Source organism: Zootoca vivipara, chromosome 9 (genome assembly GCF_963506605.1).
Source record: "Zootoca vivipara chromosome 9, rZooViv1.1, whole genome shotgun sequence".
In the NCBI taxonomy this organism is placed as follows: Eukaryota; Metazoa; Chordata; class Lepidosauria; order Squamata; family Lacertidae; genus Zootoca; species Zootoca vivipara.
In genome coordinates, this window is record NC_083284.1 from 9,600,496 (window position 1) to 9,623,637 (window position 23,142).

The window sequence follows — 23,142 nt, forward strand, 5'->3', positions numbered from 1 at the left end:
GCAGCTTAGTCATGCTGGCCACATGACCTGGAAAAACTGTCTGTGGACAAACACCGGCTCCCTCGGGCAGTAAAGCAAGATGAGCGCCACAACCCCAGAGTCGTTCACGACTGGACTTAACTATCAGGGGTCCTTTACCTTTGCCTTGTTTAGGGTTGTATATAATGTTGGTCCTACCTGGAACAGGTCTATTGAAATTTATGGTCATGACTAACTCATGTCCATTCGTTGCAAAAGGTCTGCTCTAACTCTAGAAATTTCCAAGCCAAGCAACTTTGTAAGTCACGCACTTCCCCCCTCATTCCCAGACACGCTGACTGTCAACCCCTCACCCCCAGCTTCATCAGCACCCCAATGCCCCATCCCTGCACCTCTTTTCTACTTATCCCAGTCATTGTTGCCCAACAGAAGTGTGATTCAAAGCAAAGGGGATGTTTGAGATCATAGAGTTGGAAGGGACCTCGAGAGTTATCTAGTTCACACCCCTGCGATGCAGGTATCTTTTGCCCAAAGTGGGGCTCAAACCCACAACCCCGAGATTAAGAACTGCACATTATACTGATTGAGCTACCCTAGGATTGAGCCAATCTTTTTCAGCTTTGATTTTAATCCAAGTCAGATGAGCATTATGAGATTTGTAAAGCTTGCTCCAAATTTCAGGCAGGTTTTCGCCTAAACTCAGATGAACTTCACCAGCATCATCACTCATTTTCAGAGCTCTTAGTCCCATCCTAGTCACCACTGATAATGAACGTGCCAGGGCCAGCCCAAGTCATTTTGGCACCTGAGGCAAAACACAAAATGGTTCTGCAAATGCACACATCCAGGCAAGGAGGAAGGGGGGATCTACATTGGGAACAAGGGTGGGAGGAAACCAGCATCACCGTCTACTTCCCAAGAGGCCACTGTAAAGGCACAGCTGAGGAGGAGATGCATTCCTTGGAGGCTGAATCTGCTACCCCTGTGGATGCTGCCGCCCGAGGCAGTTGCCTCACCTTGCCTCATGGGTGTGCCGGCCCTGGAACATGCACACATCGTAGTGAGGCAGGAGGAACACCCCCCTTTTCCTGCAGCACCCTGTGGATAATGGAATTGTTGCCACAAGGACAGGAGAGTGTGCAACTCAAGTTTTAGCTGATGATGACCTTTGTGTAACCTGAGAACCAGCGAGTGTTCCTGCAGTTTTGTTGATCTAGGGAAAGATGCTCCCTCATCTATTTAGTTAGCTTGTATGCCTATGCTGAGAACCACCTCCTCACTTTCCTCCACTTGAGTGATGGCCTCAGTAAAGGCCTAAGCTCAGGCAAGAACTAACAATAAACTATTTGTCCTCTGGCAGAACCCTGGCCCGCTGCCCACAGCTGGCTGACTCTGAAGCCAGATTAATCTCAATCCAGTGAATGAAACCAAGGCCCAAATAAATCTCCAGGGGAGGACACAAAACATGCACTCCTTTTTCTATTAAGCACAGAAGAGCAATGCAATTAACAAGGTGCCAGAAAGTTAACAGAAACATGACCAGCTTTTCCTGGTGCTAGTCCAAGATGCTGAGCTCTCCGAGGGGAAGAGCTTTCGCGGAGCATTTTCTCAAGCGACAAGAGAATCATTTAAATGAGTGGTCGAGGTTTCACGATTTGCCAAGCTTTATGAACCGTGAGCTTCCCATGAACTTATGCCAACTCAGCCACATCAACTCAAGCCTCTTCATAAATTGGAGGGAGACGGCCTCGTTTTAGGGGCAAGGCTAATTCACCATACGGCTATGACAACTGGACCTTCTGGCATAAATCCGCATTCTACAGTTAGATTCCCTTGTATTAGGTGGCAGATGAAGATTTTGTGGCCCCATCTGCATGACACATTTAAAGCAATTTCATACCACTTTAAGGAGCGAATGCTTTCCTGCTACCACAGGGTATAACACTCATTTAAATGTACAATACAGATGAAGTCTGTGTTCAGAAGGCTTTTCCTGAAGTGTGACCCAGTCATATCATGGAATTTTAACTCTGCATCTACAGAAATGTTCTTATTGTCTGTTTGTTTTAAAGTTGGTAGAAATGGTTTCGTTTTTAAGAGTAATTTTTTTGTGCATTTGATCTCATTTTATCTTACTGTGCACTACATCCGTATCTTCAGGCTGTGAAGCAGTTTATACATTTGCAGAATAAGGAAGCACACAAATTCCGGCCACTACGTTCCAGAACCAGGAGTTCTCAGTTGTGCTGTTTTTCCTCCAGAGATAAATGATTAGAACTGCAAACTGCAATTATTTATGTTGCTTTCTATAGAGCAGGGATGTCCAACCAGTAGATCGTGATCTACCGGTAGATCCCCGGCTGATCCTGATAAATGGCGGGATCCTTATCGTGTACAAAAAGTTACGGGGGGGGAGCTAAAAAACTCTGTGGAATCCTCCCCCCAAAAAGCTCAAGAACTCTGGGCATTCCACCCACCACACGCACGCTCCTCCTCCCTCCAATGACAATGGGTAGATCACTGCCAGTTTTTTTTAATACTGGGAGTAGATCACAGTCTCTTGGGAGTTGGACACGCCTGCTATAGAGTTCACAGTTCCACAGAGAAACATAGAGAGGTCAGTAAAAGACCCCGGTACAAGAATGTGGGTCAGTAAGAGTCCTCTGCCAAGGGGTATTAAACTCACCCATGTCATGCTTACTTGGACAGCTCTACTTGCTTTCCCTGAAACCCTGCACCTTGCGGATATTAACCAATTCTTTTTTTAAAAAAACATTAATAATACATGTATTGTTTTAATTAATAAAGCATGTATCATTTCAGGGCAGGGCCGGATTTAGGTTTGATGTGGCCCTCAGCTACTGAAGGTAATGGGGCCCTTTATATGTCCAGCTGACCTTTGTCAACCACAAATTGTCACTGTTTTTTGTGTTGAATATACGCTATATGGTCATTTATGGACCTAATAGGTATCTAAAGCCATTTGTCCATGTTGCCATGCAACCAGTCCATGCAGAATGTAAGGCACCCTATATATAGAAATGAGCAAACCAGTGATATTTTAGGGAGCAGGCTAGCAGGTGGGGCCCATTACTTACATCATAGGAGCCTACACAACACAAAACACTGTTGCTGTATGTAGGTTTTATTTTATTTGTTTTTTTATCTTATATTTCAGAAATGTACATCCAGTTGTTTTTTCCTTTAAATTTTTTTGCCCCCCCCCCCCAAGAGAGTGGGGCCCTAAGCTATAGCTTGTTTAGCTTATACATAAATCTGGCACAGGGGAATGGTATAAATCTGCACCACAGTCGTGTACTTTGTGTGTGTGTGTGTGATACACATACTGGTCAATTTTCTGCATGCCTTTCTGAATGAGAACGAGATGGAAGACGAGAGGGCAGGAGACAATGTTAATCAAAATAAACAGAGTTCCAGAAGAGGAAACATATTGGCACGCAGCTGGAAGATGGCAACAATGAGGTCTCCCGCACCTTATTGGCCAACTGACTAATTGAGCCATGTGCTTTATTTCCAGGAGCTGAATGACCTACTTCAGATGTGTGAGAATGAGGAGGCTGGTTAATGTTTACCATCTTTCCCGACAAGGGACTTCTGTAATGTGCACCCTACCAATCGTAAGACCTTGGGTTGCCAAGGAAAAAGCTTACCTGCACTCCATTAAGGGAAGCGACGCCCATGTATAGAAACACGCCATACAGCACAGGCATGGGAATAAACTAAAAGTGGGGGAGAGGAGAAAAAAACATGAAGTAAGCAATTCCGGGCACAATTCAAAGTGTTGGTGCTGACCTTTAAAGCCCTAAATGGCCTCAGTCCAGTATACCTAAAAGAGCGTCTCCACCCCCATCGTTCTGCCCGGACACTGAGGTCCAGCGCCGAGGGCCTTCTGGTGGTTCCCTCGCTGCGAGAAGTGAGGTTATGGGGAACCAGGCAGAGGGCCTTCTCGGTAGTGGCACCCGCCCTGTGGAACGCCCTCCCACCAGATGTCAAAGAGAAAAACAACTATCAGACTTTTAGAAGACATCTGAAGGCAGCCCTGTTTAGGGAAACTTTTAATGTTTGACTGACTATTGTATTTTAATATTTTCTTGGTAGCCACCCAGAGTGCCTGGGGAAACCCAGCCAGATGGGTGGGTTATGAATAATAAATTATTATTATAAATTGTTATTGTTATAATTTTTAAGAAACAAGAGTTCGTCCTTCTGCCATGCATCTAAGGCTTGGCTTGCAAACAAGTGCCTAGCCCCTCAAGGTCTCTACATATGGTCAATGAACATTTATTTTGCGGTCCCAAACGTCTTGCTCAGCTTTCCTTTGGACCCCATCAGTGAGGCCAAGAGGGAGGGTGGGTCTTGTTGTTTGGGCAGCCCAGGACCTCCATACACACTGCCCAGCCTTGCAACCTGAGGAGGTCACTTCAGTGCTGCTAACACAGCGGTTTGACTTCACCCCTGGAGGCACACTCCATTGTCTCTCAGAGAGACAGATGCCAACATTTGCTCCTTTAATATGCAAACTGGTTCCATGGGGGGGGGGGTAAATTAGTTGGCATTGATAGTGAAGCTCTGTGTTTAATTTGTGGTGCCTCAATTACAGTTGTTGGGGGGGTTTTTTTGCCAATTAATTTTTATTCATTTTCAAAACATGTGCAGTTTTTCAAGTGACGAAGCATCCGTTGGTTTGGGCCCTACCCTCTGGAGGAGGAGAAAACAGTCTTGCTCCGTCTTCCATGTGGCAGTCCTTTAGATATTTGAAGAAGGCTAGCATATCACCTCTCAGTTAAACATACCCAACTGCCTCTTGGTTTCTAGAAACTCGTCTAGGATTCCTGCCTGGACTGCAGCGGCGCTGGCTGAAAATACTCATTGCAGGTTTTGCTTCAAAACTCTTAGTGTAGAATAGGTGAATCCAAAAGTACCCAAAAGAAACAGCGGCAGTGATGTCAAAGGATATGCAATTGCTAACTGCAGTAACAGGCACGAGCCACTAAATGGCAGGCAGTGCTTACTCAATTACCTGAACTACTTTATATTCTCCTGCTTCCGGATATTGTGCTCACTTTTAAGCAACTCCGGTGCACAGCAGAGTAAGAAGCAAAAAAATAAATAGCACATGCCAGGAACTTTAAGGAATCAGTGCATTCCCTATTGAATTAATAATCTCTAAACCAGGCATCCCCAAACTGCGGCCCTCCAGATGTTTTGGCCTACAACTCCCATGATCCCTAGCTAACAGGACCAGTGGTCAGGGATGATGGGAATTGTAGTCCAAAACATCTGGACGGCCGAAGTTTGGGAATGCCTGCTCTAAGAAGTCTAGCCTGCAGGAGCATGCAACAACACATCGCCCCAATGTGTTATGATAAGAATGCTCTTTACCACAATCACAGGGAAGTGAACATAACCAACTGCACGGTCAAGACTGAAAAGGCCTTGGGGTCTTCTCTATGTGCTCAAGATGGACTGGGGGGGGGGGAGAGACACGAATGTCTCAGGATTACTTCAGACTGCAAGGTTGGGAATGCATGTTTAAATGCCCGGGTGGCATTACAAACAGCGAGGGAATTGGCAGAGGTACCGCAACTAGCATATGAGATGGTTTGAAGTTTGTGGAAATTCACACCACCACCACCCCAGGGAGCACCTCGGCAGCCAGAACTTCCTAAGCTGCTCATCTTCAGAAATTCCTGTCTGGCTTGGCCTGGCCTGAGCTCTAACTGGCCTCTCTTGTTTCTTCCCCGTCCCAACCCTGCAGGTAGTTTTACTGCTACGTGCTTGGACAAAAAAGACTCTCCAGTTGCTATTTCAGTTGAAATGTCCTGAGGGCATATTTATTTTTTTGAAAAAGAAGGTATTAAATCACTTTTTGAACTTTCCCACAATGGCATCATCCTGGAACGCTTCGTGCTTTCTCTAATTTTTCTGTTTTAAAAAAGAAAGTGCTACCTGCTCCATTTTCTAGAGCGGGAGACGTCAGCCAACACAGAAAGGGAGGCCTAAGTGCATGGGAAACAATGAAACTGAGCCTCCACATACAGAGGCAGTGTATAGGTAAAAGCTCTTCCCACCATGCCTTGCGTTACTGCTTCACTGATCCATAGTCAGATTTCGTGGCTATGTCTTATGCTTCAGGTTTCAGTTACAAATGATTATATAGACCCGTGCACTGGTATGCAATTGTACCTCATCTGTTAATGAACAACCCAGAAGCTGGAGGGCTGGTTGAAAAAGTTTTGTTTTTTTAAATTAAGAAAAGGAATAAAAGAATTAAAGAGGATACTGGCTTTGCACTCTTGCCCTTGCCTTCTTGGTCAAGCAGGAAAAACAACATTTAAGATGCTGCACCTCTTTTTAAAGACACAGAATGCTCCTCATACGTTGCAAGGGGCGGGAGGGGGGCCACAGTGGGAATGTGGACGGGGCTATGTTGCCTGCGCCACCCAGCTCTTCCAAGGAGGCGGCCCCAGGCTCCCGCTCCCGGCGCGAAGCTCCAGGGGCGCACGGGGAACGCGAGCCTGTGGCTGCCTCCTCCGCTTACACTCCCCGCTCCTGCTTAGCGCTCCTCCGCTTACGCTCCACGCGCGCCTCTGGAGCTTCGCGCCGGGAGCGGGAGCCTGGGGCTGCCATGCCTGCGCCCCTCAGCTTTTGCTTCTAGGGGGGGCAATTGCCCCCTCCTGCCCCCCTGCCTACGCCCATGGCCCTGATCTGCTCTTCGTACTCAGTATGCTATTCCTACCCAAGATTGCAAACAGCACGCACTGCTTTATAGTGAGTCAAGCCATTTGTTCAGCTGGTGGGTCACAGCCTGACTTAAGGCGAACTGCAACAGCAATTTTGCTACTCCGTCATTGTTTTGGGGCTCAGATTCATAATTTAAATTGTTCTAATTGTAGTTTTGTTGTTGTTGTTGTTACCTGCCACAAGCTGTTTGGTGGAGGCCAGGCTATGAGCACAAAATAATAAATAATGATAATGAGCCTGCAAAGCGGAAAGCAATTAAAAAACAACAACAACAAAATGCCATGTCCAGATTTGAAACATATAACCCTTGCAAATTCGGGGAAATTCCATTTCAGCACCACCAGGTAGGGTGGAACTGCATGTCATGAGCAGCTCAGGGCTGCTACCCAAACCAGGAGCCTGCTCTCCACGCCAAGTTCCTACCTCTATGTTGTATGCAGTACTATAAGCCTCACATCCTAGAACAGGGGTCAGCAAACTTTTTAAGCAGGGGACAGGTCCACTGTCCCTCAGACCTCATGGGGGGTGGACTGTATTTTTTTGGAGGGGGGAATGAACGAATTCCTATGCCCCACAAATAACCCAGAGGTGCACTTTAAATAAAAGCACACATTCTAGTCATGTAAAAACACGCTGATTCCCAGACCGTCTGCGGGCCGGATTTAGAAGGTGATTGGGCCGGCTCTGGCTGGCGGGCCTTAGTTTGCCAACCCATGTCCTAGAATCATAGATTGGGTAAGGGTGGAAAGGAACACAAGGGTCACCTAGTGCACCCCCTGCGATGAAGGAATATTTTGCCCAATGTGGGTCTCGAACCCACAACCCTGAGTTTAAGAGCCTCATGCTCTACTGACTGAGCTATCCACCAGATGATTCTGCTGTGGGTATCCCTTGATGTGGAAGAAGGGTGGAGAACTGCATAGCATGACATTATGAGGACAAGGAGGGATAATTTGCTAAATATTATGGGCTGGGGCACTGCTATTTTTGGTGACAAGCTTGTTCTTCACAAGACATGTAGTTCCACCATCCTGGTAGGGGTTTGCAAGTGAACGGTGCATCGTACTTTTCAAATTTAGGGAGGCACATTCTCTGCAAGTGTTGTGGCAACTTTTCGATAGTTTGCCAAAAACACTTTTGCCCTAAAATAATCTTGCTTGTCCTCTGTATGACTTTGCTCCCAAGAAACATTATTACTCTACAAAGGCAATGTTTTGAAATTCTTCTTTTACAGTCATTTATTACAGCTCCTTAAATATGTTAGAAAAATCCTTCCAAACACACACACAGAGAGAGAGCTCAGCATTGTGTGGAGGGTGAAGCAGAGGCAAAAATGTTGAGCAATCATTTACCTTCAGAATGGGAGCCATGAAGACTGAAATGCCCGTCAGAATGAACACAATCACTCCAGTCACTCTCTGTTCCCTGAAATAAAACCCAGCAATTATCAGACCAGTTCCTATTAGAAGGAGTTTTCCACCGTCACCCAAAGATAGTGAATTGCCATGAAGAACTATTGTATACACAACTGACTGGAGGGCCTTTTATCTCTTCATTTCTTTGGGCTGCGCTACTAAGCTAGGTTTCCTCCTACTCTCTGTGGAAGACTCAGATCATGGGTCCTGATCCCTGAATGAAGAATGCCACTCTTCTCTGGTTGCCCAATGCCAGGGCCGGCCCTGCTGGCATACCTGACTCCCAGGAACTTGGGTTGCTCCCCGGGTGCGGACGTCTCCGTCTCCATCTTCAAGCTGTCAATGTGCGCGATGGAGATCACTGTAGCAGCAACATACCAGGGAAGGCCCATGAAGGAACATATAATCATCAGCACAGCGACCAGGAACAGATCCAGATGGTAGCCAGCACCTTTCTGCAAAGAGGAAAGAAGAGGAACAGTGGTAGGGTGCTTGCTGCATGTGATGGAAAGCCTTGCTGCAGGGAGGACAGAATCATTACAGAATCAACCTTGACCCCGTTTGCTAACTTAATTATCATTGAAACGGCTGGATGAGTGCTCCAGAAATGGCTCTATGCAGTGGAGAAGCACATGCAAACAAGGAAAGGGGCTTATTTTTATTTATTTATTTGAAAAGTTGCAAGGAAAGGTTCCTAGGCAGGAAGGGCATAATTTAAGGTTCCTGGTGGAGGATAGCCCAGGTATGTTTAGTTTAGAGAAGAGGAAATTAAAGGAGAGACAAGACAACTGTCTTCAAATATTTGAAGGGGTGTCGTGCCTGAAGGGATGGAGCAGAATTGTTCTCTGTTGCTGCAGAAGGTAGAAATCACAGGGAATCAGATTTTAGCTGGCATCTTAGGGGTAAGAGATGTTTGACAATGGAACAGATGGCCTCAGGGGTGTTGGACTCTCCTTTGCTGGTGGTATTTTAAGCAGAGCCTCAGCTGAGCATGTTGTAGGGTTATCCTGAACTGCAGATCTGCACTGAGTTATGCTCCAGAGAAAGGCAAGTGCTCAACATAGCCCACCACCTGATATCTCAGTGCAAACAGAAAGCAACCTACAGAAAGTAGTATTTGTTTATGGCACAGCCAAATGGAATGTAGCCCACATATATAGTTATATGTGGGCCTCGATGCATAACGGTTGTCAAGACTGCACAATCGCTGGATCGCTGAAGGAACCTAAAAGCCAGGGGTTGTGAAACTGCGTTTTTGGTAAGGCAAATATTATAGGTGTGACTCACTCAGCTGCAAAAACACAAGAAACTCGGAACCTATTAAACAAATTACAGAGCACACCATGGCCTAGTTCCCACAGAGGAGGTAAACACTGAGGTGGTACTTGGGTCCAGGGTTGTTGCATTTCAAACTGCAGGCAGGGACTCACATGACTGAATGGGAAAGGGTGGGGATCTCTGCACACAGAAAACTAGCATGACAAAGAGAAGGTGAGATTTGAACTCTTCCCTTCTGATGGAACTGGTCTTTCATATAGAGGGGACTTTTGGGGGGCTGGATGGAGCATCACTGGGTCACAAGGGCCTCTACCCACAGTATGAAGTGCAATATAGCCCAGAAACAAAGGTCTGCCATCTCAGTGACAATTGGGTCCTTGTTTATCTTTCAGCAAATCCTCCCCTCTTGACTGCATCCTCTTCCTTGTTACTGATATGCACTTTAACAGAAAGCTATTTCTGCCAAGGTGAGTAGCCCTGGTGTGTGGTGAACTGAACACTAATTGGAGCCTGGGAACAGACTCCTGGCCTCTTCTGCCGAAACCCCTGAGGAGCAACCGATCCTGGATTTTGTGGGTTTGTTTGTTCTTCCACAACGGGCAGAGAGTAGCAGGTTCTGTTCTCCCCATTGGCTCCCCACGCGTCACATGAGCCTTAAAAATCCAGCATCCACGGAGTGGGAGATGGGCCTCGCTAAGAGATGCCATTATTATCATTTATGTAACACCATTAGCGCACATGGCAACGTAGGCTCTTTGGCCTGAGAAATCTAAATCTAAATCTAAATTCTGAAAGTGGGGGGAAAATAACAAAGAGAAGTGGGGGGGGGAGAGAAAATGAAGGTTAACAGGATAAATATGCACAAACACAGTGGGCTTCAGTCTTGTTTCAATTCCTGGTGATGACTAAGGAGTAAAGTTCCATTAACTAAGGAACTTTTCAAAGAATCACAGAACTGCAGAGTGTTTTAAGAGTTTCAGGGCATAAGGGGCACCAGCAAAGAATGGGTGTGATCCAGTGTTCCCCAAACTGGTGCCCCCAATATGTTTTGGACTACAGTTCCCATCATCCCTGAATGCTGGCTGGAGCTGAAGGGAATTGTAGTCCAAAAATGCTGGACGGTACTAGATTGTCGGTGGCTTGCATAATAATTTGGCAGAATGGAAGCTCTATGGGCAGCTGGCATCATACGAATTGGAGTTTACAAAGGTTGTTGAGGGTCCGTTTTAAAAATGTGCTCAACTACAATCAAGATATAAGGAAAAGGGAGAATGAATATGATGCTAGGGTGGCTAACAACCCATTGAAATCAAGCCCTCATAGCCACTAATAATATGGCCTACTACATGAGCTTGGACAGATGGGGCTTGTCTGATCCTAAACCTCCGCTGCCATGCGGGATATCTTTGGGAGAAGAAAAGGCTAAGGATTAAACCCTACACAAATCCGGAGTGGAGTCCCTAAGACAGTTGGATGGTGCCTTATATGCCTCCTTCCGGCAACTCCTGCAGCCAAGCTGGTGCCAAACACATTGCTCTGCTTTCCTCTGGACCACATCAGCAAAACCAAGAGGGGGGTCTTGTCATCTGGGCAGCCCAGGACCTCCACACACACTGCCCAGGCTTGTACCCAGGGGTGGTCAGTTTGGTGCTGCAGAATTAGAATGAAACTACACACAGCTGCCATTATTACCCTCCTTGCAATTGTAAAACGGTGCTATGGAAAATTTGACAGCTGTTCAAATCCTCCTTTTGTTGCTGCTACAGAAGGTGAAGTAACTACCTCTGGGAGGGGGTACTTGACGAACTTTGCTAGCAACCTACAGAGACTGGTGCCCTTCTTCTGTAGCAGATGTGGGACCAGGTCCTATCTAAGCAAGAATCAGCCTCAGCAGAGGTTTAAATAAGAGCCTCCACCCAGCTATATGCAGATGGAAGAAAAATAGTACGCAGACACCGGTATGAGATAAACAAGGAGTAAGTGTTCATTGAGAAAGAAACCAAGACCGGTGCAGTCCAAAAACATACTTCCTGGGCAGCATTTCCTGACCTAAAGCCAAAACAAAGGCCATCTTTATTTCTTTAGAAAACATTTTCAACTCCTCGTCTTTGGCGCAAACTAGATATGACAAAAGAAACTGTGTTTGTTTAATTACAAGTTTGCTCCATTCACGTATAAAGCGCACGCAGGGGAGGGGGCGGATCTGAAATTCATATAAAAAGGGGTTCACGAGTGCAGATAGCTGAATCCTATGACAACTTGGTAGTCTATTGCCCCAGGCATTTTCATCCTAGCCCAGCTCGCTTCTGGTATCTGAGCTGAGCAGAGAGAGAAAAGCTGTTTGTGCAACAGAAAAACAACAACCCTTTTTTACTTATTGCCTGGGTTACCAAAACCGCATAATGGTAAGACTGCTGTGAGGTGTATTGAACTAGGCCAATGTTTCCCAAAGTTGGGTCTCCAGCTGTTGTTGGACTACAACAGCTAGCAGGGATGATGGGAAGTGTAGTCCAAAAGCAGGTAGAGGCTCAAGTTTGGGAAGCGCAGTACAAGGCCAATGGTAAGGAACCAGGGACCTTCCAGATGTTGTTGGATTCCAACTCCCATTAGCTCCAGCCAGCATGGTCAATGGTCAGAGATGATGTGGCCTGAACTCTACTCCAGCAACTGCTAGACATACACAACTCTTCCACCCCTGACCCTAAGTACAGCTACAAAGTGACCCTGAAGACCACACTGGAAGGTTTTTGGGTTTTTTTGCCAAAACATTTGAAGATGTCCCTGTGAAACCTTGGAAGGTTAGCACGTTACCCACCCTAACTTCGTTGGTGAGATGCTTATAATTATACTCATAAGCTCCTGGATTCATCTCTGTTCCAGTCTACTGCAAACAGGCACCAACCTTGAGTTTGTGTTCTTTCCGGTTGACAATAACAGCCGTGATCTGCTGGTCCATGAAGATAAGGATGGTCACAAGCAATGCGGGGATGGCTGCTGCCAGATAAACCCACCAGGGATTCTCGCCAAATGGCGGGACGATCCAGCCTCTGTGGGGGCTTGTTGGCTTCGGGGGAAAGGAGATAAAGACGACCATTAGAGAGACATAGCAAACAACGTATCTGGACCAAATGAGCACTTTGCTAGATCACTGGGACACCAAGTTCCTAGAAAAGAATGCAGGACCTTCAGGGACCATAACAAAACAAAAAATAATTGCCGACCAGCAGGGGCGTATTCTCACTTCCTTGCAGCACCTTTTTATTTGCAAAACGTTCCGAGCTGCCAACGTTAAGGGTTGGCAAAGAGCATAAAAATCAACAACAGAATTACATCCATAGAGCAAATATAAAGCCAAACACCCATCAGTAGATCAGCTTCATACATAAACGGAACACCTTGACGAACAGGTGAGTTTTAAGAAGGCACCTGCCAACATTGCAGGTGCCTGCCTGATGTTCCTTGGGGGCATATTCCAAAGGACAGGTGCCACCACACTAAAGGCCCTGGTCTTGGTGGACATAAAATGGTCCTTGGGAGCATAAGGAGCCACAAAGTGTCTCTCCAAAGTATTGATGTGACCAGGCAGGGGATGGAAGGTGAAGTGTTATAACCCGGCCCCATGTTGTTCAGGACTTTAGTTCAAGAACTTAACCTTGGCTTGGTAGCATATTGGTAGTGAGTGCAATTCTTGCGGCCTTCAACAGCCTTGCTGCAGCTCAGAGAAAAGGGCAGAAAGAACCAACAGGGTGGGCGAGGGAAGCTCAGAAACCCACAAAGCAGAAAACTTGGCTGCTCTCAGGGATGCTTCATACACACTTGTGTAGTGTATCAGCCAGTTTCATGTAGCTGTAATGCCTGCCAGAGGGAAGCAGGTGGGAGAATCAGATCATGCTGGCTTTCCACATTAGTGCTGCATATTAGGGTTGCCATATTTCAAAAAGTGCAAATCTGGACACAAAAGTTGCTGAGCGTGTTTTATTTTGGCCAAAGCTGTTGAGCGTTTTTGGCAAAATCGCCAGAAAAAGACATTTTTGAGCTTTTTTTTAAAAAAAAGAAAAAAGCACTGCCGACATAGGTTGCCAAACGTCCGGATTTTCCCTGGACATTTTGCCGATTTCCACCCGACGGCAGTATTCTGGGTATGTCCGGGAAATTCCAGACGTATGGCAACCATATGATGTGCCCATCCCATGCAGTAACACAGATGCATTACATTACATCATGGGGAGTGGGCAATGGAGAAGCAGCATCCACAACACACAAAGGGACATGTTCGCTATCTCAATACATAACAGTTTTTTGCCTTCTTTTATGGGAGCTGAGGATGGAATGATTGACTTACTTTGAATTCGCTTGGCACAAGGAGTTTCGGTGTGTCCACACCTACCAGAGCATCAATTCCACAGAAAATGAAGATGGAAAGGATGATGGCGAAGTCGCTGATCAACTTCCTTGCCTGGAAAAAAAAAAGCATGTGTTCATTGTGGTTGTTGTTTATGTATTATACTTCTGTTGTTATTCTTATTTGAACTTCCTAGTTGCTTGTTACACACACAAAAAAGATCTCCAAGCAACTTACAACATATTTAAAAGCTTTGGCTTAAGTAAAAATACATCGCAATGGTAACACATTTACACAAAATACAGGTAATAAATATGCATAGCGATCTCCTGCCCTGCAAGACACATAATAACAGTAACATAAAGGCACATTAGCACAACTAACAGCAGGCAACATCATCATAGTCCGTGTAACTTCTCTTCATCCCATACGGTCAAAGGGGCAGTGCAACCAGTCAAAACACAAAAGCCCTAACCCAAAATATGGACATTAAAATTATTTTAAAAATCAAAACGATAAAATAACATTCAGTAGGAAGACATTCCATCCTTAATTAAAAAGCAGTACCAGAAGAACTATTTCATTTTACTTTGGCTGCAACGTAAATAAGGTACTGCCCAGTGAGTGTTTGATGGACACAGAAGGAAAAACCAAAGAACCACACAATGAAATCAGTGTTCTGAAAAAAAGCTGTGCTCCTGGAGAAAATCCACCAGCTGGTTCTCCAGTAACCAATGAACCAGAGAGGCAGCTGAAAGGAATGCTGACAATGACAGAACCCTTTGCAAATATGTTGCTCCCTGACCTCTGGACTGGATCCTTGGCTCTGATGATCTGGATTCCCTGACTTCTGGTTTCCGCTCTCAGGCAAGCGTTCCTTGGAGACTCCTGGCCCCTGCTTGCTCAGCAGTGAGACTCGGACGGGGCTACGACAGACATGCCAGGATACTTACGGTGGTTGGGAAATAGCGGCTGGTCTTGAACTTCTTCAGGGCCATCGAGCAGGTATAGGTGCCCAAGAAGAGCATGCAGGACATGAGTGTGATGTCGGGAACGTATTTGCAATTGTTGCCGAAGAGGACTCCCCCGTATTTCAAGCACTCCTTCTTTCCCAGAGATGACCAGTCGATTGTGCCATTGGGCTGCAAACCAACAACAGAGGTGGCATCTGTTAATTAATTAAGAGAAGCTTACAGCAATCCACCGTTGCTTTCTCATTCCACACAAGGCATGACGCAAAGCTGGGTGAAATTCAAATGAGCCCCCAGACGGGGACGAGACTCCCCCCCCAAGGTGCTAAACTGCAAAGGTGCTAGGTTTCCTGCAGTGCTGACAGCGAGGAGCACAGCAATCCAGGAAAAACCAGTGCCCACTGGGAGGCCAAAAGCAGGCAGAACCAGAATCAATGATAGAATGGACCAATTCTGGTTTTGCTTCCATCCTCCTCCCTGCTGCATTCTACAATGTAAACACTGAGATTCCGCTGAAATGATGCTAAGTAGGCAGGTGGGGGCCGGCTGAGCTTGGTGGGGCAGTGCACCACTCCTCCTAATGGAATAGCCTCCCCTGGAGTAATGTGTCACGCAGAAGTTTTGGCTGTGTGAACCAAAACTTTATCTTGCCTTGGGGTACATCAATTTGTACCCCAGCACAGTAACATCTCACCAGTAAGTGGGCACGGTCAGCATCTTTAGGTTTACCATCATCTTTTGCTTTTGGAAACAGCTTGGGTCCTCTAAACCCTTTCAGGAAAATAACACAGGACCTATAATGATTTAGCCAAAAGCAAAAGCTCCTGCCGACAGCTTTTGTCCAATCTTAATACCGCAGTAAGGGAAGGAGGATTCGCTGAGATCTGTGTTTTTGCTTCACCTTCCTTCCCAACCCTCCACATTTGTCCCATTGTGTTCCTCTGTGTTGCTTTTGAAGATTGCCATCTAGCACTTGTGGTGTTCCTTCAATCTATATTCAGAAGCGCTACACCGGAGGCATGCGGGCCTCTTCAGGCTATTTCTTTTTATCACCCAGTTTTCAGAACAGGATTCCTTTTGTTCAAGCCCCAAAATCTCAACGTGAAAGCAAATTTCACTGCCAAGAAACCTTAGGGAGGATGGCCCTCCCTAGCGCTATGAAGTGGAAAATAAAATAGAAACCAGAGACCACGGTGGTGCAAGAGGCAATGTAAACTTGTCGAGAGAGGACTTGGCAGGCTCTTTTGATCCATCGGTGTCAGCAGAATCATGCCTTGACTCTACTGCAGCCTTGGAAAACGTCTAAGGAAACCTCGCTCCAGTCCAGAGAGCCTCTCAATGCCCTCGTCGACTTTGGCAAGTGAAAACTGTCACCAGAGAACCAGGCCACAACTCAGTGCAGGGACGGAGAGCTTGCAGCCTTCCAGACGATGCCAGACTACAATTCCCATCATCCCTGACTTCTTGGCTGGGGCTGATGGGTGATGGACTCCAACAACATCTGGAGGGCCGCAGATTTCCCACCTCTTTTTTATATGTTTGTGATATACAGTGCACATAACTGAAATGCACACATATTCTCTCCCTATCTATATACTTCTTCCCTTTCCTGTTTTCTCAGCAGCATCAAATTTAAGACAGTAAGCCCCACGGGGCAGAGACTTCTCTTTTTGTGCTCTGTAAAACACTATACACCGATGGCACGGTATAAATATTCATGCCATCTACGTATAAAGTGCGCCGCTGCAAAATCAGCAAAAGAAAAGAGTCCTGCCTCAAGGAGCTTGCAACCTACTTTTTGCAACGGAGGGAATGCAAGAGAAAGGAGAGGCAATGATTAACAAGTAGAGAGAGAAAGGAGGAAGGACCAAGAGAAGGGTAGTAAGAGTCAGGAGCAAGTGGGGGTGGGGAGGAAGATGCCAAAGCAAAGAAGAAGAAAAGCTGACCCTAGCAAGCCAGGCTAGAGGAGGCGGTGGGGGATGAGAGGGCGGAAGCTATTTTGGCAGCCGATGCACACGGGGACTGATGGGACATGCCACTTCCTATGCAAACACAAGAAGCACCTTGAGGCTATGGCACTTTGTCACAGTACATTGTAATGCTCAGCAGTTTCCTCTTCTTTTGCTGGCTGCCTTGCAGAATTTCTAATAGGATGCTCTTCCCGTTCTTAATAGCCGCTTGAAACAGGCCAAGGATGCTGCAGAGTTCCCCTTGCGAGGGTGAGTGATGTGCAGGCGAGGGTGCATGGCCCCAGTTAAGGCATGTATCTTACCTGCCCAGCATCATTTCAGAAACCTCAGGACAGACACAGCAGAGGGTGTTGGATTTTTTGAATAGTCAAGTTACTTTAGAGCCGGTCTAATGTAAATACTGTCTGTTTAAGAGAAACAGGTGCCGGTGTTTCTGTTAATTGCTCACAGGCGTGGGCTCTGCTCCTTGTATATAAGGCTCTACCAGAAAGCCTTCTGTATCTCTTAGTTAGATCTTTCAGTTTGATTCATCTCTTAGTAGATCACTCTCTCAGTTGTTCTCAGTTTAAGAGATTCCTTAGTTGAATCTTAGTATGAGAGTTGCTTAGTTATAATGCTAGTTTGCTGTTAATTCTTGGGTAGTTTAATGGGAGTTATGTGGGAGTTTGTGGAAGGTTTGGAATGGTTTGAAGGATGGAATGTGGGTAAAGTTGCTAAGAGAGAAAGCATTTATCTTTAGTTTAAAGTCTCTTTAGATTCAGTTTGTTTTTCAGTTAAAGAAACCCAACCGTTTGTATTTTCATCTGCATACTTTTACAAGTGTGCAGCTAGTAAGGGGTTTCATATAAGGGAGATAATACCCTACGCTCTTGGTGGTGTTTTCTTAGCCAGGTCAGCTTCTGACTGCGTATACTCTGCGTGAAGCGTACTTTAAAGGGCCACTGAAAACTGGGATATATGATTTAGGTTAAGCAAGTTTCAATACACAGTTTTCTCCAAGATTTTTCTTATTATATATATTATTTTCCAATAGAGGGCTTGTCATCACTGCACATTGCTCCTCCCAGAAGCAATCCTCCTTGGCCACTGCCTCGTTTTCCTCCACCCAGGCTCCCTCTGTCACTTCCCCCTCATCCCCATGTGTACAGGGCCGTGCTATCATTAGGGGCAGCTGGAAGGGAATGGCAGCACTGTGCTTCTGGGGCCCCTACCAGCCAAGTTACAGCGCTTACCCCAACAGGAGAGGGGTTGCAGAGGTCAGCAGGCACAGTACTGATCTGCCTGCTACTTTGACCTTCCCGGTAAGCACAGCGGTGTGACTGATGCACGGATGGGCGCATGGCATCCCCACACTTCCCCACCAGCCTTCTCTCTGTCTCCCATTTGCTGCCATAGGAGTCACGGTTGCACAGAGGTTAGAGACCTGGGAGACTTCAGTTTAGATCCCCACTCAGCCCAGACGCTCAGTGGGCGGCTTTGAGTCAGCCACTGTCTCTCAGCCGGACCTACCTCACAGGGTCGTTGTGAGGCCAAAATAGAGAGGGGAAGAAGTTTGCATGCCACTTTGAGCTCTTTGCGGGGGGGATGTGGAAATAAAGGCTAATAATAATAATAATAATAATAATAGTGTCCACGCCGAAACACTCCCCATCTGAAATCCCACAAAGAAATCATCATGCTGTTGATTTTAAATACCAGGTGGTGTTTCATTCCCTCTTGAAAGGGGGGAAGAGTTCGGGCAAAATTTGGCATTTTTAATTGCTTCTGAAACCAAAAGAACTTGTGCATGACTAAATGATTTAAGCGCACACCATTTCCCTCCAACTCTATCAGTTTGTTCCTTTATGTTATGAACCTGGGTACAGGAAAAAAAATTAAAGCTATAATCCTCTACCCACTTACCTGGCAACAAATGTCTCTGAATTCCATGAGATTAAAAAATAAAAGGTTCAAAAGAGTGGCGAAGCACTGGAGTGTAACAGATAATGTAACTTGCACAGAACACAGAAATGTCAAGTGTCCGTTTTCCTCATTAGCTCAGCTTACCATCTCAGTAGAGTTACTTGCAGACCAATAAGATGGGGTTGTGCTTGTCACGTTAAATGCAGAAGAATTAACTGCAAAAGACAAAAGAGAGCAAATTGCAGTGTTTTGAAAGAACCGCTTGAAATGCTGTGGGAAACAAGTTGCAATAAAAAAGAAACTCACAGCTGAACTGCCCTTCGCCTATCTAAAAATAATATCCAGTTAAGAATTGCAGTCATCTTATGCTTCAACCTATAAACAGCCCAAAAAGCGATTCTGAATTACTCCAAATACATAGAAAAGCTTCAAAAAGTAGACAATGCTTCACTCCAAAACCTGCATCGCTCATCATTTGCTTTCTACTCAATATAGACAAAACAAAACAAAACAAAAAAACATAATTGCCCTGGATTATTTCGGTGCCTGCATGACTAGAGATTGGAACCCTTATCAGTATTCCATTGCAAAATCATCATTAATAAATCCTCATGTTATCCAGGAGATCAAAGTGCATTACAAGATCAGAACTTTCAACTCTTTGCCATTTTATTCCTTCATTATATAGCGATAATAATTTGAGTGCTAAAATGGTTATGCTTGCAGTTAAGGTGTGTTGAAGAACATTCAGCATTTCCCTTGTGGGTGGGTGGGTAGATAGGTGGGGGTGGCAGGTGGGGGGGGGAGATCCTCCAAACTGTCAGGATTTCAGAAAAGACTAAAACATGCCTGCAGAGTACATTAAAAGAATGATATTTCAAGCAACCATAAACAGTAGTTTGCATCCCTTCAATATACTTATACGCTATTGGAAAAATCACCGGCGATTTTTGTCTTTCAGACCACAGTGTCATAGAACCATCAAATCATAGAATTTTAGAGTTGGAAGGGACCCCAAGGGTCATCAAGTCCAACCCCCTGCAATGCAGGAATCTCAGCTAAAACATCCATGACAGATGCCCATCCAACTTCTGATTCAAAACCTCCAAGGAAGGAGAGTCCACCACCTCATAAGGGGGACTGTTCTACTGTCGAACAGCTCTTGCAGTCAAGAAAGCTCTTCATGATCTTTAGTCGGAATCTCCATTCCTGTATCCTGAAGCCATCGGTTCAAGTCCTACCCTCCAGAAGAGGAGAAAACAAGCTTGTTCCTTTTCCCATGTGACAGCCCTTGAGGTATTGAAGGTGGTTATCATATCTCCTTTCAAGGCCATCAGTTTTATACTGCAGCATTCGAGAAGTTTTGGTATGCTGTTTCCAAAAAGGATGGTGGGGATGGGCTTGGGTTACTGGGTTGTTGTTTTTATTTTGATTATATATTTTGTGGTTTTGTAATAATAATAACGGGCCAATCAGGCAAGCTTTATTAGGACAGTCCTTTGAGGCCCGGAGAGATGAAGATGGGGACAGGTGGGTGCCAGGAACATAGAACGTGACCTTATACCAAAGTCAGACCACAAGTCTCTCTAGCTCAGTATTGTTGACTTTGAATGACAGGCGCTCTCCAGGTTATCAGAAAGGGGGCACTCCTAGCCCTGCATGGAGATGCTGGGAGTTGAAGCTGGGATCTTTTGCATGCAGTCTTCTACCACTGAGCTACAGCCCTTCTCAGCATGTTCTCGACAGTTCCCATACAGGAGAAATAGAAGCCGAACAGATCAGGTGGAACAGTGGTCGGTCCACACGCAGCTTCCTCGACAGACGGTGAGGGGTCGTTCCCCTTTCACTGGCATCAGGACCAATGTAGGTGACCCCCTGACATGACCACAGCGAAGCCCGCCACTTCACAAAACCAGCATTGGAAGTAAAGGTCTAGATAAAGGTGGACCCTGCCTCATTCCTGCAGCATCACCAGATTTCGCCAGGGAAGGGGACACAGCCAATGCCTGAATGGAAAACTGCAGTTACTTTAAATAGCACCAGAAAGCCTCAGCCTCACAAAGCACAGCTCTCCCGGTGTTAATACACACTGGAAACAAATCGAGCCTTTTTTTTCCTTTCCTCCTTACGCTGTTAATGAATTTTATACAAACATCCTTCGTTGTTTTTTTAAAAAAACCTGTGTCCATCCCTAGGGAAAGCCAACAATAAACGCGCGTGAGATCAGACGAAGAAAGAGGCTGCGCCTACAAAGCAGTTGCAGACTTGCTTTGTTGTGCTTATCTGTCAAGTTCTTTCCTTCCACTGCCCCGAACGACTTTGCTGCAGTACTGGCTGATAACCAGCAGGAGATGCAGTAAGCCAATAATCAAGCAAAGGAGGAGGGCTCTTCTTCCGCTGCTTATTTCATTCATCAAATGGAATATGAGTGCAGGCACATGTGTGCAAAGGGATTTCAATAGCTGGTTTCAGAAAAGAGCTGCTGTGGGAGTGTGGCTTTAAATAGCTGTTGGATTACCTGTTAGTGACACACACACACACACACACACACACACACACACACACACACACACTTAATTTAAGCTGTTCACACATTATTAAGCGCCTAGTATAGAATTCGAAGAATTAACTGTGGAATGAAGAGCAGTAAATGCTGTCAGCTTAACTGGAAGAAATTATACCAGCCAATTCCACCTGGTTTTGTAGATCAAGGAGTGCCTGTTCCAGAGAACATGTTCCGCAGTAAAGCACATTCCTTACATCCTCCCTGGAAAGGACAAAACTGGCAAAGCCGTGCGTGGCACCTCAAAGACTAAAGGATTTATTGCAACATACCCTTTCATTGGTGATAAATCCCATTCATCAGATGCAAAAAACCAAGATAAGGTCGTTTTTTTTCACTGCTGCTGCTGCTGCTGCAGTGGGTGAAAATGAAAATGTCTCCCACATTCTTTAGACCTGGCTGCGGTAAAGCCAGAACAGGGACACAAGATCACTACTGGTATTTTTTAAAGTGTTTTAGGAGACCTGTGACACCCTAAAGACTGGCCAATTTATTTGAGCTAAGGAGAACCCGTCACCCGCCAGGTTCCAATCAGCCCCAGCCAGCATGGGCAACTAGGGAGGCATGATGGGAGTTGTAGTTCAGCAACTTCTGGAGGAACACTGGCTCACCACTCCAGCGATAAGACCGGGGGCGAAGGGGGTTAGATGGTGTCGCGGTACTATCAGGCAAGGAATGTCCAGATTGAGGAAGTAGCTATTGCCAAAAGTACACTTACGAGTTAGGAAAAGGCATGCCCATCAGTCCTACGTCTCCCAGCTACTTCTAGGTGTGCACCTGATGAGGCAGTCGCAGCAGGAACCCAGCCTCAGCTTATGCATCTCCCCCCCCCCCACATGAGCAGCATACAAACAGGCGAAGATTATGCCTGCGTGTAGCCTTCTGCTCCTCCCACTTCAATCCTCTCCTGGTCCTGGGAGCAGGAGAGATGGGGGCAGGAGGAGGAGGACCACCAGCCTGACCTCTCTCTCCCTCCTCCTGTACCTGTTCTTGCAGCTTCTCCTGCCTCTGACTCTCGTCTCCTGGCTGTTACAGGCTCCCCTGGGTCACTGTTCCCTTCTTCCAAGTCAGTCTCCACCCCCCACTCCCTTCTCACGATCAGAATCCAGCCATCACTCCTCAGCTGCAAAAAGCAGTCCCGAAACTTTGCCCATTTATCTACACAAGAGTCCTGCTGGATCAGGCCAAGCAAGGCCAATCTTGTCCTGCGTCCTCCTTTTACAGGATACATCAAGGTGCCAGTAGGAAGCTTGTAAGCAGGACCTGAGAACAAGAGCCCTCTCCCCACTTGTGATCCCCAGAACTAGCATTGAGAGGCATACAGCCTCCAATGGTTCAGGGAGAACACCAGCCATTGTGGAGAGTCCCCGTTGATAGTCTTATCCCCCATAATATCGCCTAGTCGTCTTCTTTCAAAGCCATCCAAGTCAGCAGCTACATCTTTTGGAAGCAAATTCCAGTTTTCCAATGCGCTGCATGAAGAAGTGTTCTCTTTGCCCTGCATCTGCCAACGTTTAGCTTCATTTGCTTATTTACTTGGTGCATTTGTACCCCACCTTTCCAAAAGGGAGACCAAGGAAGAATACTCTGTTGTCCTTACCCCTGTTTTGTACCCACAGCAACCCTGCAATGTAGGCTAGGCTGAGAGACAGTGACTGGCCCCAAGGTCATACAGTGAGCTTCATGGCTGAAGCTGGGTTTGAACTAGGGTCTCCCCCCTCCCTAGTCAAAACACTCTAACTACTACACCGTGCTGCCTCTAATTATAAATCTAGGATCACCGGGAAGCACTTCTAGACAAGAGCATCTATCTGCCTGCCTTCCAGCAGGCTTGAGGTCCAGCACCTCTCATTAAGTACTCTGGCTTCATATTTAATGCACAACTGAAATGAATCCAGGTACAGGCCACCTGATGTATGACAGGTAGGATGCAGAACAGGTCATGTTCCTGTTTGGC

General features: G+C 46.1%; 1 protein-coding gene across 3 annotated transcripts in view; it reads right to left on the reverse strand.

Moving 5' to 3' along the window:
• The window catches only part of SLC4A4 (solute carrier family 4 member 4), a 191,034-nt gene that overhangs the window by 18,121 nt on the left and 149,771 nt on the right, over positions 1–23,142 (reverse strand). For all 3 annotated transcript variants that reach the window (XM_035103066.2, XM_035103068.2, XM_060278361.1), the window contains exons 15-21: positions 18,767–18,837; positions 14,733–14,921; positions 13,780–13,893; positions 12,340–12,501; positions 8,436–8,614; positions 8,097–8,169; positions 3,651–3,719 (exon numbers count right to left, since the gene is read on the reverse strand). In XM_035103066.2, the coding sequence (XP_034958957.1) occupies positions 3,651–3,719; positions 8,097–8,169; positions 8,436–8,614; positions 12,340–12,501; positions 13,780–13,893; positions 14,733–14,921; positions 18,767–18,837 (857 nt within the window). The remainder of the gene's footprint in view (positions 1–3,650; positions 3,720–8,096; positions 8,170–8,435; positions 8,615–12,339; positions 12,502–13,779; positions 13,894–14,732; positions 14,922–18,766; positions 18,838–23,142) is intronic.